The 17,326-nt window shown below is 37.5% G+C and overlaps 1 protein-coding gene and 1 long non-coding RNA gene across 13 annotated transcripts in view; one reads left to right on the top strand and one right to left on the bottom strand.

Annotated features, from left to right (window-relative positions):
* Positions 1-3,796, top strand: part of KANK1 (KN motif and ankyrin repeat domains 1) — a 241,969-nt gene extending 238,173 nt beyond the window's left edge. For all 10 annotated transcript variants that reach the window (XM_074196525.1, XM_074196524.1, XM_074196523.1 and 7 more), the window contains 2 exons: positions 1,961-2,059; positions 2,698-3,796. In XM_074196525.1, coding sequence (XP_074052626.1) covers positions 1,961-2,059; positions 2,698-2,760 — 162 coding nt within the window. In that variant the 3' untranslated portion in view covers positions 2,761-3,796. The remainder of the gene's footprint in view (positions 1-1,960; positions 2,060-2,697) is intronic.
* LOC141495326 (uncharacterized) overlaps positions 1-17,326 on the bottom strand; it is a 92,167-nt gene that overhangs the window by 54,060 nt on the left and 20,781 nt on the right. Inside the window, exon 3 of one of the 3 annotated variants that reach the window (XR_012470737.1) lies at positions 5,275-5,508. The exons of the other annotated variants lie outside the window; for them this stretch is intronic. This is a non-coding gene — a long non-coding RNA (uncharacterized LOC141495326). Of the gene's footprint in view, positions 1-5,274; positions 5,509-17,326 lie in introns of those variants that run through there. 3 annotated transcript variants of the gene reach the window in all.

The raw sequence follows: 17,326 nt of genomic DNA, 5'->3' as shown, positions 1-17,326 counted from the left end.
GATACCATCTACTTAAACTTTATTTTTCTTGGGCTTTTTGTTTTGGTTTTAGTTTGAGATTATGTTCATTACCATGATCAGAGAGCCAGTATGTGTAACGAAAGGACTTGAATCCAGATTCTCAGGCTGTTCGTTTGTCCACCATGCTTCTTACCCTACTTTAATTAGTACTACATTTATTTTTGTAGATAGATGCATTGCCCTTCTGCCGTTGGGAAAGAAAAATAAACAATTCTGAAATTTCATTCTAGGGCAAGGGTGAGGGTCAGCAAGGGAACTGGCACTGGTGTGGTGTTTGTTGTGCCCATTGAAAAAGATGGAAAAACAGGTACACCAGTGCCACAAGGACCACCTTGTTTCTCTGATTCTGAAAAACTTATCTGTGGGGAACATGGCTTTTAGCATAGTTTCTTTCATTAGAGCACATTGAAAAGGTAGAAGAAAAATGTCTTCCTTTATCTCAAACTTCAAACACTCAACATGGTATAAGCCAACAAGATAAGGAAGTCAGTAGGGTTTTATGGGCATGAAAAGTAAGCCTCTGGGCTATTTTCACTGCCTCTGTGGACTGGCTCCAGCAGATTCCTTTAACACTGCCTCAAAGGAGCAAACATTTCCAGTTCTCCTTTTCCTCAAGACAGGAGATGTAGATTGTTGCTATTCTTTTCTTCTGGCTAATATCGGGTAGCTTGTGCCAATAGCGTTAAAAGGTTAATAGAACCCTACAGACTGTTCAGGAAGTCTTCAGATTGCATTGCCTCTCTTTAATTAACTTCCTCTGCATCCTCAATTGTCAAAAGGAAAAGGGTGGGGGAGTCAGGATGGAGGTGGTGAATCAGAGCTAACTGAGGAAGGATAGAAGCCAAGCAATAGCTATGATCACTGTTAATCAAACATTTCATTTAAACCGATGTTTATAAAGAACCTACTCTGTGTGAGGTAATATGGTAGGGATACAAAAATGAACAAAGGGGTAACATGATTAGGTCTATGAATAAAGAAGAGTAGTCAGGCAACGATATCAGTCCCAATACCTTTTATTTAAAAGGGAGAAAGCAGTCAAAGGGTTCTGAAATCGGCAAACTTATGAAATGAAAAAAAAAATTTATGATCCCTTTATTTTTTGATATCTGTAGTCACTCTTTATCCTGTTTCATATCTGTAAAAACCCATCAGAAATCATATTAGTTTACCAATGTCACTTGTAATATTACTGAGATAATAAAAAATTTAAGTTTATAGATCCTTCATTGATGAAAACTTAGAAGATCTGAACAAATCATTTCATGTCAAATATTAAAAAAACTAAAAAAAAGGCAATCCTGACCTCTGGAAATTATATGCTACTGGGAGGATGCAAGGTATAGTTTAATATATTAAGAATAAAGACATAATTAAGTAACTATAAGGTGATTTGAAATAACGGAGAATATTAACAGCATCTGGGAAGGCTTCATAGAAAAGATGAAAACTGACTTTATGAAAGGTGTAGGTGAATCATAGAGGAATAATCCAGGAATGGGGCACAGCTCAGGTAAAGAGATGAGAGATGGCACATTTAAGCATATTTAGAAGTCTGTCTGCTAAAATGTGGATTTTGTAAAGGACAGGAAAGAAAAAGTTATGGAGGTTTTTAAATGTCATGCTAAGAAATTTCAGTTGAAGACTTTTGAGCAGAAAAATGCCATGGTCACATCTATGCTTTGGTAAAATTATGTTTGTGCATTGTATAAAATAAAATTAAGAGAGATGAATGAGCTTAGCAGCAGAAGGAAAGATCATGAGTGAGAGTTGGGGAAGGAATTGTGTTTAAGGAGAAAGAAGTTTGATTTTAGACATGTCAGCTTTAAATTCTAGCATTTGGTTGGTTTCTTATACCCCCTGCCCCTTTTAGGCCTGAATTTAGATGAAGGATCTTCAAACTTCAGATGTTTGACTTGGTTTTGTTCATTTCTTCAAGGATGGAAGCACTGCACTCTCTATCGCCTTGGAAGCAGGACACAAAGACATAGCTGTTCTTCTCTATGCACATGTGAACTTCTCCAAACCACAGTCACCGGTCAGTGTTGATTTCCTCCTACTTGGGTGGGGTCCAGGAGGTGTAGATGCTCTGGTGTCCTTGATTCTCTTCCCTTGACAACCTGGGCATCATATACAGGACTAGGCTGACATTAAACAGTAGAGTCCCCAAGACTTCCTCTCTGAGATAGTGTGTAGGCTGTTATAAAAAGTGATTGAATTCTTCGTAAAAATTGCCAAAAATTACTTAAGGATTCAGATCATGATATCTCTGCCCCTCTCTTTGCTTTCCATTTAAACTATAAAGTCAATTTGGACTTCAATTAATGCTCACATTAACCAGAAACTTGAGCCTTAGAAACAGGTGCTATCTTTGTTAACTAAGCCTTTGTGTTTGGAGGAATCTTCTTAAATGGGGGTTGATGGGAAGAAAGAAAATAGCATCAAAATTTCTGCTACTTTTAGGGATTCTAGAGCCCCTAGACTCATACAACCCTCCAGTGCCTGCCTCAGTATGGAGGTCTGACCAGCCTTATTCTCAGCCCTAAGACTCATTTGTTTGAAAGTGAATATGCTGCATCAGAAACTAGAGTGATCTAATACACTGCTTCCTTTGTTTAACTGGCTGAAGTCATTCCTAGTAACACCCTTCCCATTTTTTTCCTCTGTATTTTCTAGGGCACACCTAGACTTGGAAGGAAGACGTCACCTGGACCTACTCACAGAGGGTCATTTGATTAGTAATGGGCAAATATTCATACGTATTCATGCCACCATTAAGCTGCTAACTGTTACTGTTTTTATGATGACAGAAATCGAATGTAAATGTCTTGTGCCTGAACTCACCAGCAAACAGGGAGCAGAAGAAGCCCAGTGGGAAAGGCAGAAAACATTCAGTTTTTTAAAAAGGCGATAGGCAGACCACTTTGCTAACTGCTGCAGGCGGTACTGTAACTTTTGACTGTTTTCCCCAACTATGTAGGACCCACCATCAACCCATTCTGTTGCTGTCAAGTCTTTGTTCCGTTATGTACAGTTTTCAGGATTTGTAAACTCACTTGAGCAGGCTGTTTTTGCATCCTTCCCCTCCTCACCTCTCTCCAGCCCTGGATCGTGTTGTGGTTTCAATGACATCCCTTTTGTCTAGTGATAGGATTGTGTGTGTGTGTGTGGTTTCTTTTGCTTAAAAGATACTTATATTTACTAAATGTGGAATTTGCTGGCAATAATTCTCTTAAATTCCAATTCCAGATTTAGTTGATTTTTTTCTTTCATCTCCATGATTTTAAGATAAGAAAGTTTGGAATGGCTTTGGCTGTGTAAGCTCCTTGGGTTTAAGCTGGTGGGTTTCTTCAGATTTAGGAATGGAAGGTGGAGTTCCGAAGTCTAAAACTCACTAAAGAAAATGTCTACAGTTCATTGTGGCTATTGGATATATTATATAACTTTTTATACAAAAGATAACTATATGAAATTAATTCACACAGTATTTTCAACTTTTATATTCTCTAATAACTAAACACATGAAGAATTGTGTAATATTACCATATTTTTATTAATAATTGCACATCCCTATTCATAGTTAATGTTTAAAATTTGATTTGTGTTAAAGGGATTGGGAATATATTCATCTGTAGAGGAATAGAGTTTAGTTCTGCATATTTATGGAAATCTTTATATCATGTCACACTCACTTTAGACCTGTATGTATTTAAATGTTTGAAGTGCCTTAGACTCTTGCCATATTTTCAAAATAAAATTTCATTATGCTATTTTACTCTTTCTCTGCCTGGCTTTTGATTGCTGTCCTCTCCCAACACTGCTGAGTTATGGCAAGGGGCAGTAAAAACTGATTTGATGTATTGAGTGAGGCCACAAGAGTGATCGCTTCACCGGTCCAGGACTACTGATGTGGAGAAGTCGTCTTCTGAGGGCACTGGTACCTTTCCTGCAGCAATGCTCAGGTTGCATGTCATAGTTTTGAAATTTAAGACTTTATTAACCGAACAGCTCTTCAGAAAGGTAATCTCCAAGGGGAGGCCTATAGTGTTAGTTATTGTCTTGTCCAAAAATATACCAACCTTTGATTTCTAATTTTTACTGCTATGACCATGTGATACAGAGAAGATAAAATAGTAAGGCCAGGAAGAACTGTGACTTCTTTTTTGCTCTTTTCAAAAAGCACCTACTAAACCATATAGGAAATGAAAAAATTTTCTTTGAATGTATGCAATGTGTTAGCCAAAGTGTAGGGACTATGGCTCAGGCAAGAGTTGTGAATTTTAAAGGCCAGGTATTTTTATTGACTGCCCTACAGAAATCTCAATGAAAAGTCTCTTGAAACATTGCTTTTTGTTAAACATTGTTGGGGCAGAGGGAAATGTGTGTCAGGAAATCATTTTTCTAAGAGCTGGATTATAATCTAAAAAACTGGTTTGCAAGATCAGAAGGGATGATTTTTACAAGAAGTGCAAAGGAAAATGATCTAGTAACTTAGAAAAAGGTTTTGAGTCAGGATTCTGCCAGCTGTCCTTCAATGTTAGAGTGACTCTGGGGGAAAGAAGGCTATCTTTTTAGGTGAACTGTGAAACTGACTTCTCATTGGAACTCCTCAAGTCATTAAGGTCTCATAGTATTTTTCTCCACCAGGATAGAATTTAGTTTTGGAATTACAGCTAAATTTCGGCTCTGAAAGTTATTCAAACCCCAGTTTCCCTAAGTTAAAAATCTTATGATAAATTAAAATGGCATATTGTATGTGCGTTTGTAAAGGTTTTAAGATCATACAATTTTCTTTTATTTTGGTCTTCAAGCAAGATGAGGGAGACAAATTTGAAAAAAAGGGTTATAGCTTTCAAGTGGCCCTTAGAAATTATTTATCTCATCTCTAAAGAAAACATGCAGTTGCTATTGTAAGTCTGTAAAAATGTATTTGCAACTTGAAAAGTTCTTGTATACAACAGTGGGAAAGGGGGAAATAAAGAAAAGGAAGTGGGTTTTGGTGGTTTTTTGTTTGTTTTATCTGTTTAAGTGTTTTCTAATATATATAACCTTTGGCTTGTATAACCTGATTTATTTCTTGTTTGCTTTAATATGAGGCTCTCAGAGTTCTTTTTTCTCTTGGGAGCTAAGCTGTATAAACAAATTGATTATCCCCTGTTGGTATGTCTTAGATTTATTGAGGCTAGTCTATGAACGAGTTTGTATCAGGAGACATAATAAGTTCACAAAGAGAGGTCAGCAGTTGTGTAGGATGTAGAAACCAGAATTACCAAGTTTATTTTTCAGTCCATGTAAAATCAAGATTGTTCCTTTAAGAGATCATAAAATGTAATAAACAAGAAGGACCTTAGAGAAATCAAAGAACTGAAGGATCTTGCATTCATAGATCATCTGGTCTTCGTTCTGAGGAAATGGGAGACAAGACCCTGAATCTCCTGTATCCAAGGATAGGGAGCTTCCTGGAGGTGAAGTGATATAAGCCAGAACCTAGAATCCACAGGAGTAACTGTGAAACTATGGACTGAATTAAATATAAAGCCATATTGTTATATTATAATATTCAGCTCCAGGGTTTTATAGATACAGGTTTTACAGTTTTCAACTTAAGAACTTTTGATATTCTGAGGACATCCAAATAATAATTTCTTTCCTTATTGAAAATAAAACCAGAAAGAAAGGTGGTGAATTCAAGCCAATTACCATGCCAGCTTTTGGAAACAATGTTTGAAGAGGCAAGGAACCCTCCCCCGATTTTAAAAAGTATAGCATTTTCCTTTTTAATACCAAAGGTCTCTCTTTTTTTTAATAGAACACTGTATTTCTTTGTCTGTCTGTTCTTGCTTTTGAATATGATTCCATCAATTAGTCCATTTTTCATAGAAGTCATTTCCAAAGGGATTATTATTGTATATACAATACAGTAGAATGATACAGGAATATAGGCAAAAGCAGCTTGTCCAATCCCTTCATTTTATGGAAGAGTAAACTGAGCCCTAAAGAAGTAACTTAAAGGTCATATACATTATAAATGACTGAAGTGGAATTTGAACCCAGGTTTTCTAACTCCAGATTCAATACTCTCCATGTTACATTGCTTGATTTATTTTTGAATGCAAGATAGCAAACTGATCTTGTAGTAGTTTTTTTTTTTTTTGTTTTTGTTTTTTTGCTTATTTTTTGTTTAGGTTTTTGCAAGGCAAACGGGGTTAAGTGGCTTGCCCAGGGCCACACAGGTAATTATTAAGTGTCTGAGACAGGATTTGAACCCAGGTACTCCTGACTCCAGGGCCGGTGCTTTATCCACTACTCCACCTAGCTGCCCCTTCTAGTAGTTTTTCAAGCTTATCTTTTCCTTTTCTAACTCCTTATAAAGCAGGGATTTAGCCACTCAGTTCCTAAGAAAGCACTGAACCTCCAATTCAGAATTTGTAACCACAAAAGTTTTATATTTTTTGTTTTACTGAGAGAGTACTATTTTTATTTAGCACTGACTGGTCTGTGACCACAAACCACTTACTTCTTCTTCCTGCCATAAGGAAATTACTAATCTTGTGTTTGCCTCTTTCTTATTTATCACAGCCACAGATTAGAAGCCAGAGGGTTTTGCATATCCATCTGCAAATCACAGGTTGCCACAGCCAAAAACTCCCCTGGTTCACTAACCTACATGAAGGATTTTTGTGGAGTCATGCACTGGTGTCCTAGGGAATGTTCTCTAGCATTCTGGCCAAATACTATATGGAAGGCCTATGGAAAATACAAACAAGAAGGCATAAGATGGAAAAACTTGAATGGATTGAACCCATGAAGGGTAGGGGATACTGACATCAATGGGATCAAGGGAAAAAAGAATGAGGAAAGAAAGGGTATGCCTATGTTTATATAAATACACATGTGTTCATATCTGTATATTTTAAGGGTATTTGATTGGTTTTTACAAGAGGAAGTAATTGAATTAATTTCCCCACAGTATCCTAAATTCATGAACTCCCATTTCCCAACTTAGTATTAATGTTCCTATTCCCAACTGATACTGGCTCCTAACTATATATTCTATATGGCATGGGATGGAAAAAGAACAAAAATGATGAATGTTGTTAGCTGACACAAATTAATCCTGTGTGTGACTTTGGAGAAGACATTTCCTTTGGTCTAGCTCAGCTTCTATATCAAAAACCAGGTTACAGAAACTATTTCTTAGGTGAATGGATATAAGAACACTCCAAATTTGTAGAAAGTTCAGAAGTCAATCCACAAGCATTTATAATGTGCCAGGCAACAGTAATGAAAGGAACATTTTGAGGATCAAGCTACCCAATCCCAACATTAAAGGTAGCAAATGAATTAAAGACGTGTTTGAGGAAGACTGAGAGAAACCTGAAGAATTATATGAACAGATAAGCAGAGTGAAATGAGAGCAACTTATAGACTGACTCCAACGCTGCAATGTATAACCATATGATCAGCATAATATTTAGATATGACTCCAAAAGAAGAATGCTTCTCTTGGCAAAGAGATGACAGACTGTAGGTATAGAATGAGACATACTTTTCAAACAAAATCAAGAATTTGTTCTGCTTGACTGAATTATGAGGAAGTATTTTTGAAATAGGGCAATGCAGGGGTGTAGTGATTAGAGATTTTTTTTAAAAAGAATATCAATGATGGGGTGGCTAGGTGGCGCAGTGGATAAAGCATCTGCCCTGGAGTCAGGAGTACCTGGGTTCAAATCCAGGCAAGCCACTTAACCCCATTTGCCTTGCAAAAAACTTAAAAAATATATATCAATGAAACATTTGTGAAATATGCTATCTAAATAAAAGGCATAACTGAGATTCACATTTCCTATATTATACTCTATATTTTCACATCAAGGTGTTCATTTTTATTGCCATTTGTCATGTGCATAAGTCTCTAAAATAGAATATTTGAGAGGAAAATGTCTGAGATCAAATAACAAATTTATGATATGGTCAGCACAAAAATTGTCAGCCCTCCAGAAATTTCCAATTTGTACATACTCTAAATGATCTAGCTACACTAAGCTATTTTACTGGGAATCATTATTTGGGAAGTAACACCTGAAATGTCTTATGAAAATACATTGTGAAAGTCCAAGGACAAGCTGGCCCCTTTTATTCTCCCAAGTTTTCTGAGCATCCTAGAAACATAGGAGTCATCCTCATCTCTCTTCCAACTGACCACACTCCACCAAATTAGGAAAGATTTTATCTGCTTTAGGAGTAGAAATAAATCATCATTCATTTCTCCTGGATTTCCCTGTGGGCTCAGATAGCTCACTCCCCTCCTCTGCTAGGATATGCCATCCTTTAAAGTTTGATCTTTGGACAGGAAGCACACAGGAAGCTGACCAGGATCATCTTTCCTGCCAACAATTTTTAGCATCATCTGTCAGTACTTGGAAGTTCCAGTCTCAAGGGGCTACATATACACAAGCTGCAAATGCTGGTTCCTCTTGGGATATCCACGAACCTGGTCTTCAGCCCCCATCTCATTATGAGCCTCATATTCCCACAGAGGAAGCCCCCAAACCACAGGTTTTGTTCCTGGAGGTAAATGGAACTTTTGATCACATGAAGATCTACACCCTTCATTACATAAGGAAGGAGAGACACAAAGAGAGCCTGTGGAAGAAGCATAACTGTGATTCAAAAAACTCAAGTCTGATTTGGAATTTTGATCGGAAGAGGAAGTGGGAACATGTTCTTATTCTGTTATATAGAGAAGATTAAGTAGAATAGTTCAAAAGAATTGAATTTAGCTAGATGGCTCAATGGACAGAGCTGGACCTGGATTCAGAAAGATTCAAGTTTAAATCCACTTTAAAATGGATGACCCTGTACAAGTCACAACTTTTTGCCTCAGTTTACTCATCTGTTAGGGATAATAATAGCACCTTCTTACCAGAGTTGTGGCTGTGAGGATCAAATGTTTACATCATAAATGTGAAGTACTTAATCATTGTTGCTAGCTTAATAATGATGAAGAGCCTACATGCAGCACCACCCTTGGAGTCAGGAGGACCTGAGTTCAAAACTATCCTCAGATACTTACTAGCAGTGTGACCCCAGGCAAGTCACTTAACCCTCTTCCTCCAAAAGAAAAGGGGGAAAAAAAAAAAGAACTTACCATATTTCCCCAAGTATCAGATGTACCCTTTTTCAAAAAATTTGGGGTCTAAAAACTGGGAGTATCTTATAAGGTAGCTGCAGACTTTTTTACTTGCATTTCCTGTTTTTTTGCATTTGTTGTCCTTGTGTTCATTGTTTTGCATTTATTATCATTATGTTAGGTTACATTTTGCCATGTTCTGCCCAGAATTGGCTCAAAAGATTTTTGTACGGTGCTAAATTCAAAGTGAAACAGTTTGTAAAAGTGAATGGAAATCGTGCTGCTGAATGTAAGCTTGGTCCTCCTCCAAATGAGAAAACAGTCTGAGACTGGCTATGGAAAGAAGAAACCCTACTGTAAACAGCCTGGCAGAAGAAGGCTGTGAGAGGCAAGTCAGCAGAATGGCCTGATTTAGAGAGGGAATTGATTGAAGAACAAAGGGCCATTGGAATTCCTGTGTCCACAAAGATGGTTCTGCATGAGGCAAGAAGAAATGCTGTTGAAAAAAAAGTGACTGATTTCAAAGGACACAACTGGTACTTCAGGTTCTTGAAATGGAATGTACCAAATATGCATCCATGCACCAGACTTGCCCAAAAGATGCCTGAAAGCTATGAGCAAGTAGATCTTTGAATTTCATGATGAATAACTTTGTGTATTACAATTCATTAACTTTATTTTTTTGCTTTTTTTTTTCCAGATTTTTGCAAGGCAATGGGGTTAAGTGACTTGCCCAAGGCCACACAACTAGGTAATTATTAAGTGTCTGAAGCTGGATTTGAACTCAAGTACTCCTGACTCCGGGGCCTGTGCTCTATGGACTATGCCACCTAGCCACCCCTGCTTTTTTTTTTTGCAAGGCAAATGGGGTTAAGTGACTTGCCCAAGGTCATACAGCTAAGTAATTATTAAATGTCTGTGGCCGGATTTGAACTCAGGTACTTCTGACTCCAGGGCCCATGCATTTTCCACTGCACAATCTAGCTGCCCTCAATAACTTTATGTAATACATTTTTTTTCAAATTTTGGGCTCCTAAATTAAGATGCATCCTAAACATGAGGAAATATGGTATATGCCATTTAATAAATACTTATTAAATAATGCTTATTTAATAAAGAGTTATTCCCTTTCTCTTCTCCCTATGTTTAAGCATGTATTAAGTGTAAATAGGTACCATGATAGTAAATAGGAAGCTGGCTTTGAAGTCAGAGGGGCAGGGGCGGCTAGGTGGCGAAGTGGATAAAGCACCGGCCCTGGAGTCAGGAGTACCTGGGTTCAAATCCGGTCTAGCTGTGTGGCCTTGGGCAAGCCACTTAACCCCGTTTGCCTTGCAAAACCTAAAGAAAAAAATGAAGTCAGGGGGGCTCTGGGTTTGAGTCCTGACTCTGACACACACACACACACACACACACACACACACACACACACATATATGACAGGGATCATGGGCAAGTTACAGCTTTTCAATGGCACTGGAAACCCTCTGGGACTATAAATTATGGAACAATTATGGAACTGACCTGAATGGGTAGAAGAAATTTTCTCCCTGTGAATCCCTCAAACAGACTAATCACAAGTTTATCCCTTCCTCTATGCCCTCATCCCATTTTTTTTTTTTTTTGCAAGGCATGGAGCTAGATTCTTGGTATATAAAGGGAAAAAATGCAAATCAAGGCCCTGAAGGAAATTATATTCTATCAGGGAGATACAGCATCTTCAATATCTTCCAGGAAAAATAAATGCTAAGCACATGCAAATTCATTTCTAGAGTTAGGGAAAGGCCTCACTGAGGAGGTGATACCCAGATTGTGCTGTAGATGAAACCAGGACTTCTAAAAAACTGAAGAGGATGTCATTTAAAAAATTAGGTTAGCCTGTGCAAAGGCAAAAAGTTGGTAGAATGTGACCAATAAGGACAAATAGACAAGTTTGGGAATGATGAATAGAGGAGTGACGTGAAGTGTCTTCAAAGGTAGGTGGGAGTGAAGGGTTTTAAATAACAGGCTGAAAACTAGTATTTTATCCTAATTGTGATAGGGTGCTTTTGAAGAGCTTTGAGTGGGGGGAATGACATGGGCACATTTGTATTTTAGGCATTTTAATTAAACAGTTGTATAGGGGATGAGCTGGTGAAAGAAGAGACTGGAATCAGGGAGTCCAATTAGGAGGCTGTTGGCAATAGTTCAAGCAAAAAATGATGAGAGCCAGCCTGTGGAACCTGTTGTATGAGTGGGGAAAAAAGAAGCTTTTTATGAAAATAAATGGTCCCTGATATCCTCAAGCAAGGAATGAAAAAGACTGACAGTCTTATACATGAGACAGAATTAACAAAGAAGCATTTGACATACTCATCAAAGCAATCACATACAAGTATAATATATGAATTCATCTATAGGAATGAGATAAGGAAAAGAGTATAGGAGCACATCAGAACATAATCGGGGAATTGAGACTCAGAAGTCAAAAACAGTATGTTTGTTAGAAACATTTATATCTGAAAGAAAGAAAAATTACCAGAAGAGAGCTTTGTCTTCTACCAAATACTTCATCAGTACTACAAGCATCTTTGTTCTAGAGGAGTATTGGGGCCCCAAAGTCCTCAGCCCTAAATTTGCATCTCAAGTCCCCAATGCATAAGGTTTGCAGCACAGGGATCTTGGCGGGGGTGGGGGGGGGGGGGGGGGGTGACTCAGCCAGTCAATGTGCATTTTTCTGAACTTAACTGGTCTGATGCACACATTTAGCTTTTTCTACATTTAACATAGGGGAATATGACGTTTTCTATGTAACGTAGCAAATCTTCCCACTATCTCAAATCTATGAGCTAATGTATATAAAGCCCTTTTACTAACCTTAAAGTGCTTTGTAAATATTAGCTGTTATTAGTAGTAACTATAATCACAGCTTGTGCTCAGGGGTGTTTATCATTGATCAAAAAGGGTGAAAGACTAGCAGTTTGCTTCTTCATTCTGGTTTGAGAGCTGGCATCTTGCCCTATGATTCCTGACTTAGCTTACAAAGTATTTGTAAGCAAAGTGACTTTCATTTGGAGAAAGAGAAGAGGTTTTTTCTGTGTTAATTCAAATCATTTTCACTCTTTGTGTTGACTCAATGAATGCTGATTTGAGTGGGTTGAACTCTTCTTCTAGACACTGAGACACACAGAAGACAGACTGGAGGGAGAGAGGACTGTGCCAATCTTCATTCCTCACAGCTGTTTCCTAATGAATCCTGACTTTATGTGCTTCATCTGAATTGGCAAAGAAGCTACAATGATTCTCTCTTCAAGGTTTTGATTGCTGTCACCCTAGATATGTTCACTGACTAATGAAACAAAAGCATTTGCCAGAAGACAACAGGTGCTTGTGGACCCAAGAGCCAACACGGAAGAATCACTCCATCTGAAGTCATACCATGTTTTCTCACCTTCGCTTTGGGGTTAATTGAATGGATGGAAATGAACAATAAAAGGAAAAGAAATCAGAATTTGTCTGGGAAGTCCCTGGTGGCTGGAGGAGGTGACTCATTCACATCCTCTCCATCAATAGAGTAATCTATGTTTCAGATAAGCTCTTTAGTCATACAGCACATGAATGAATATCCTGCCCATGGTGTTTCTTTTATTCACTGTTGGGATATGTGACCAGATAGTTTGTTTTCTCCTAGAGACTATAGCTATTCTTTAGACAGGAACAGGGACTGAACCTGTTAGGTATAGGAATACCTAAATAACATTGACCCCGAAATCAAGAGGAATTGAGTTCAAATATAATTATAGGTCACTTGACCTTGCTTGCCTTGTATTGGGGGCTATCTCTGGTCATTTTGGAATCATATCTGGCCACTACATCCAGATAACTCTGGAGGAGAAAGTGAGACTAATGAGTTAGTCCAGGACTACCTCACTCAAATCCAATTTATGTGCTTGTCATGGCATCACCTCCCTGGTGTCATGGTCTTCTTCAAAAATAAAGGACAAGCTTCCTCAGGTGAGGAAACTCCCACCAGGGCAATTAACCACCTTCTTTGCAGCTTATGGTCATCTAGAGAAATGAGAAATTAAATGACTGACTCAGGATCACATAGCTAGTCGATGTCAGCAACAGGATCTGAATTTGTATCTTCCTCACTTGACATCAGCTCTTGATTATCTGCACCATGATGGCCTCTTACTTTTACTTACAAAAATATGAAAGGACTTATCACAGTGTGTGTCTTCCTTTACTGCAGACAAGAAATTGAAGATATTTGAAACTATGGCACATAATTGAAGATTCTCCCTTTGAATAGAATTCAACAAGGCAGTTTCTGGATTTTATAGATCCTGCATCCAGAAGGAATCTCAAGGCCATCTGGCCTATCACCTTGCCTTCAGGTGAGAAATCTGTTGCACAGAAAGATGTGACCAGTCTAAAGTCTAAAAATTACTAAATAGTGGAGAGAAAACCAGAATTCAGGTCAGCCTCCATCTACTGCATTCCTCATTTACAGAGCAACACACACAATATAACCTAATCATGGCTTTTCAAATTTCATTTATAATTTTGTGTGACTGATGGAAAAATGCAAACACCTCAACTTGAATCATACTCAGTTTTCTTATAGCGAGTTATCTTACACAGAGATGAGTAGCTTCCCACCCAAATAAAACCTAGCAAGAATTGACAAAGCAAGTGAAAGAAATGGAGATAGCAATGAGAGCCACACCTGTGACCAAAAACTCATCTAATAGGAGCAAGTTGTTGGGAAGTGAATTTCCAATAGATGTAAGGAAAAACTTCATAAGAAGTACAGTGGTCCAAAAATGAAATGGGCTTTCTCAGAAAGCCTCAATAGAAGACATGAAGACTGACTGATCACTTTGCTAAGGATGTTCAAGAAAAGTCAGCCAGTAAATATTTATCAAGTGCCTATGTGGTAGGCACTAGAGTGCTGAGCTTGGAGTCAGGAAGACTCATCTTCCTGAAATCAAATTTAGGCCCAGACAATTCTTAGCAGTATGACCTTGGGCAAGTCCTTAACCTTGTTTGCCTCAGTTTTATCATCTGTAAAATGAGCTGGAGAAGAAAATGGCAAAAACACTAATATCTCTGCCAAGAAAACCCATTTAGGGGTCACAGAAGTCAACAGAACTGAAAAATGACTCAATAAATATGCTAGGTATTGTGTTTAAATCCTAGGGATACCACAAAATGCAAAAGACAGTCTTTACCATGAAGGAGTTACAATCATAGGGGAAGACAACATGCAAATAAATATATATATAAAAAACAAGCTAGATGCAGAATAATTAAGAAACAAGAGGGGAAAGCACTGGAATTAAGAGGGGGCTAGAAGACTCACATAAACTGATTTCTAAGTGAGTTGAACCAAGAAAACATTGCATTAAGAACAACATTATGAGATGATCAACTCTGCACCTCTCAAAAGTTCAAAGAGCTAGGACAACCCTGGGAGACACTGCTATATCTACATCCAGAGAAACAACTATGGAGTCTGAATACAGAGCAAAGTATACTATGTTCATTTTTAAAAATTTTCTTTTATATTGTTTCCTTTCTTCCTCATGGCTTCCCCCCCCCCAGTTTTAATTCCTCTTCTATAACATGATTAATCTTGTTAAGACATAATTGTACATGTACAACTCTTACCAGATTGTTTACTGGAGAGAGGGAAGGGAAGGAAAGGTGATAGAAAAATATGGAACTCAAACTTGCAAACAGAAGAATGCTGAAAACTACTTTTGCATGGAATTGGAAAAATAAAATTCAAAAAAACTTTTTTTTAAAAAAGAAAAGGTTTCCAGGAGAAAGTGGGATTTTACTTGACATTTAAAGAGAGCCAGGGAAGTTGGAGCATAGGAAAGAAAGGGTTTCAGGCACGGAAGACATACAGAGAAAATTTCCACAGCAGAGAGCTAGAAAGTCTTGTTCATAGAACAGCCAAAAAAAAAAGGGGGGGGGCAGTATCACTGAATCAAAGAGAATGTATTGAGAAATAAAGAATACTGGAAAGGTAGAAAAGGGTTGAATTATTAGGGGTTTTGAATGCCAGAGGCAATAGGAAGTTATAGAGTTTATTGAGAAGTATGTAAGGTGACAGGATCAAATCTATGCTTTAGAAAAGTCACTTCAGTGGGTTAATGGAGAATGATACCCCAATGACAATAAATGTTTTGTTTTTTCCTGTCAATGTTATTTACCCATTCCTTCTAATTCTTAAATCTAATAACAAGAACATTATTTATGTAATATTTAAGGTTTTTGTTTGTTTTTTTTGTCTTTGCAAGGCAATGGGGTTAAGTGACTTGCCCAAGACCACACAGCTAGGTTATTATTATGTGTCTGAGGCCGGATTTGAACTCAGGTCCTCCTGACTCCGGGGCCTCTGCTCTATCCGCTGTGCCATCTAGCTGCCTCATAATGCTTATGGTTTGCAAAGTGATTTACAAATATCTTGTTTTATCCTCACCATCCCAGTAGTAGGTTGTTATTATTAGTAGTAGTAGTAGTATTAGTATTGTTGTTATTATTATTATTATTATTACTGCTACTGTTGTTGTTGACATTTTACAGATGAGAAAATTGAGACCGACAGTCCAATGTCCTACAGCTAGTGATCTGAGGTCAAATTTGAACTCAAATCTTCCTGACTCCAGGTCCAGCATGCTATCCATTGTACCATCTAGCTGCCTAATTCCCCTCCTAAGTTCATATTTCAAATTTACATTGCTATTTCACTATTCCTTTAATCTATTTTTAAGAAGATATACCAGGGAGGCTTGGTGGCACAGCGGATAGAGCACAGGCCCCGGAGTTAGGAGTACCTGAGTTCAAACCCGGTCTCAGACATTTAATAATTACCTAGCTGTGTGGCCTTGGGCAAGCCACTTAACCCCATTGCCTTGCAAAAAAAAAAATCCCTAAATTAAAAAAAATAAAAAATAAAAAAGATATACCAGCTCATAATCATAGTCAAGTCAAGAATCCTATCCTACCAAGTTTTAATGATGAGGTTCAATTTGCACCTTTCAGTTGAAATCTCTAGTACATTATTGCTTGTACTTGTACATTTGAGGTCTGATGGCATTTTTGTAAAGTTTATTGAGGATTTTTGTACATAACATTTATTTCCAGATATACCTCTCCTACTTCCTCCACCCAGCCAAGCTTTCTTTGTAGCATTTTAAGTATTAAAATAACAATCAACACATTGACCACATCTGACTTTATATGCAATATTTCATTCCTTTAGACCGTTACCCCTTAGAAATACATTTTAACTATGTTTCAGAAACCACTGATTTTTTAGACTTTTTATTGATTTCTCTCTCTCTCTCTCTCTCTCTCTCTCTCTCTCTCTCTCTATATATATATATATATATATATATATACACACACACACACACACACACACACACACACACACTTCAAATGAATTGCTATGATCCTCTCTGCTCATATTTTCTTCCTATGTTCCTATGTTACAATTACTACTCTGCTGTATTTCATTTGACAGATTGCCATGGGCAAGTTTTTTTTCCTTTTCCCTCCATTTTCAACTACCTCTGTCTAGAAGCTTGTTTGCCATGTCCAGAAATCCAGATCTTACTTCTCTGATGTCATTTTCTTAACCAGCTGTTCATTTCCCAAATTCACCTGGTATCTTAAACTTTGACTTTTAGCTGGACCCAAAGAACTTCAGTTTCTTTTCAGGAATTAATAATATTTATTAATAATATTTTCTAGGTTTCTTTATGAATTGTTGGCAATAGGTGTTGGGATCAAGTCTGCCATAGTTTCAAGAGATGAGCAGAACCAGAAGAACATTGTACACCCATTAGGGTGTATCCATTAGCAACATGGGGGTGACAGTCAACCTTAATGGACTTGCTCATTCCATCAGTGCAACAATCAGGCTCAATTTTGGGCTATCTGTGATGAAGACTATCATCAATATTCAGAGAAAGAATTGTGGAGTTTGAACAAAGACCAAAGACTATTTAAAAAAAAAACGTTATTATGTAATTTTGCTCTCTTATACTTTATTTTTCTTCCTTAAGGATATGATTTCTCTCTCATCACGTTCAACTTTGATCAATGGAAACAATGTAAAGACTAATAGACTGCCTTCTGTGGGGGGGGAGCAAAATTAGGGGAAAATTGTAAAAT

This window comes from Macrotis lagotis, chromosome 8 (assembly GCF_037893015.1).
Source record: "Macrotis lagotis isolate mMagLag1 chromosome 8, bilby.v1.9.chrom.fasta, whole genome shotgun sequence".
NCBI lineage: Eukaryota > Metazoa > Chordata > Mammalia > Peramelemorphia > Peramelidae > Macrotis > Macrotis lagotis.
Note: the sequence above shows the minus strand (reverse complement) of the source record. Positions and strands in the feature narration are given on the sequence as shown.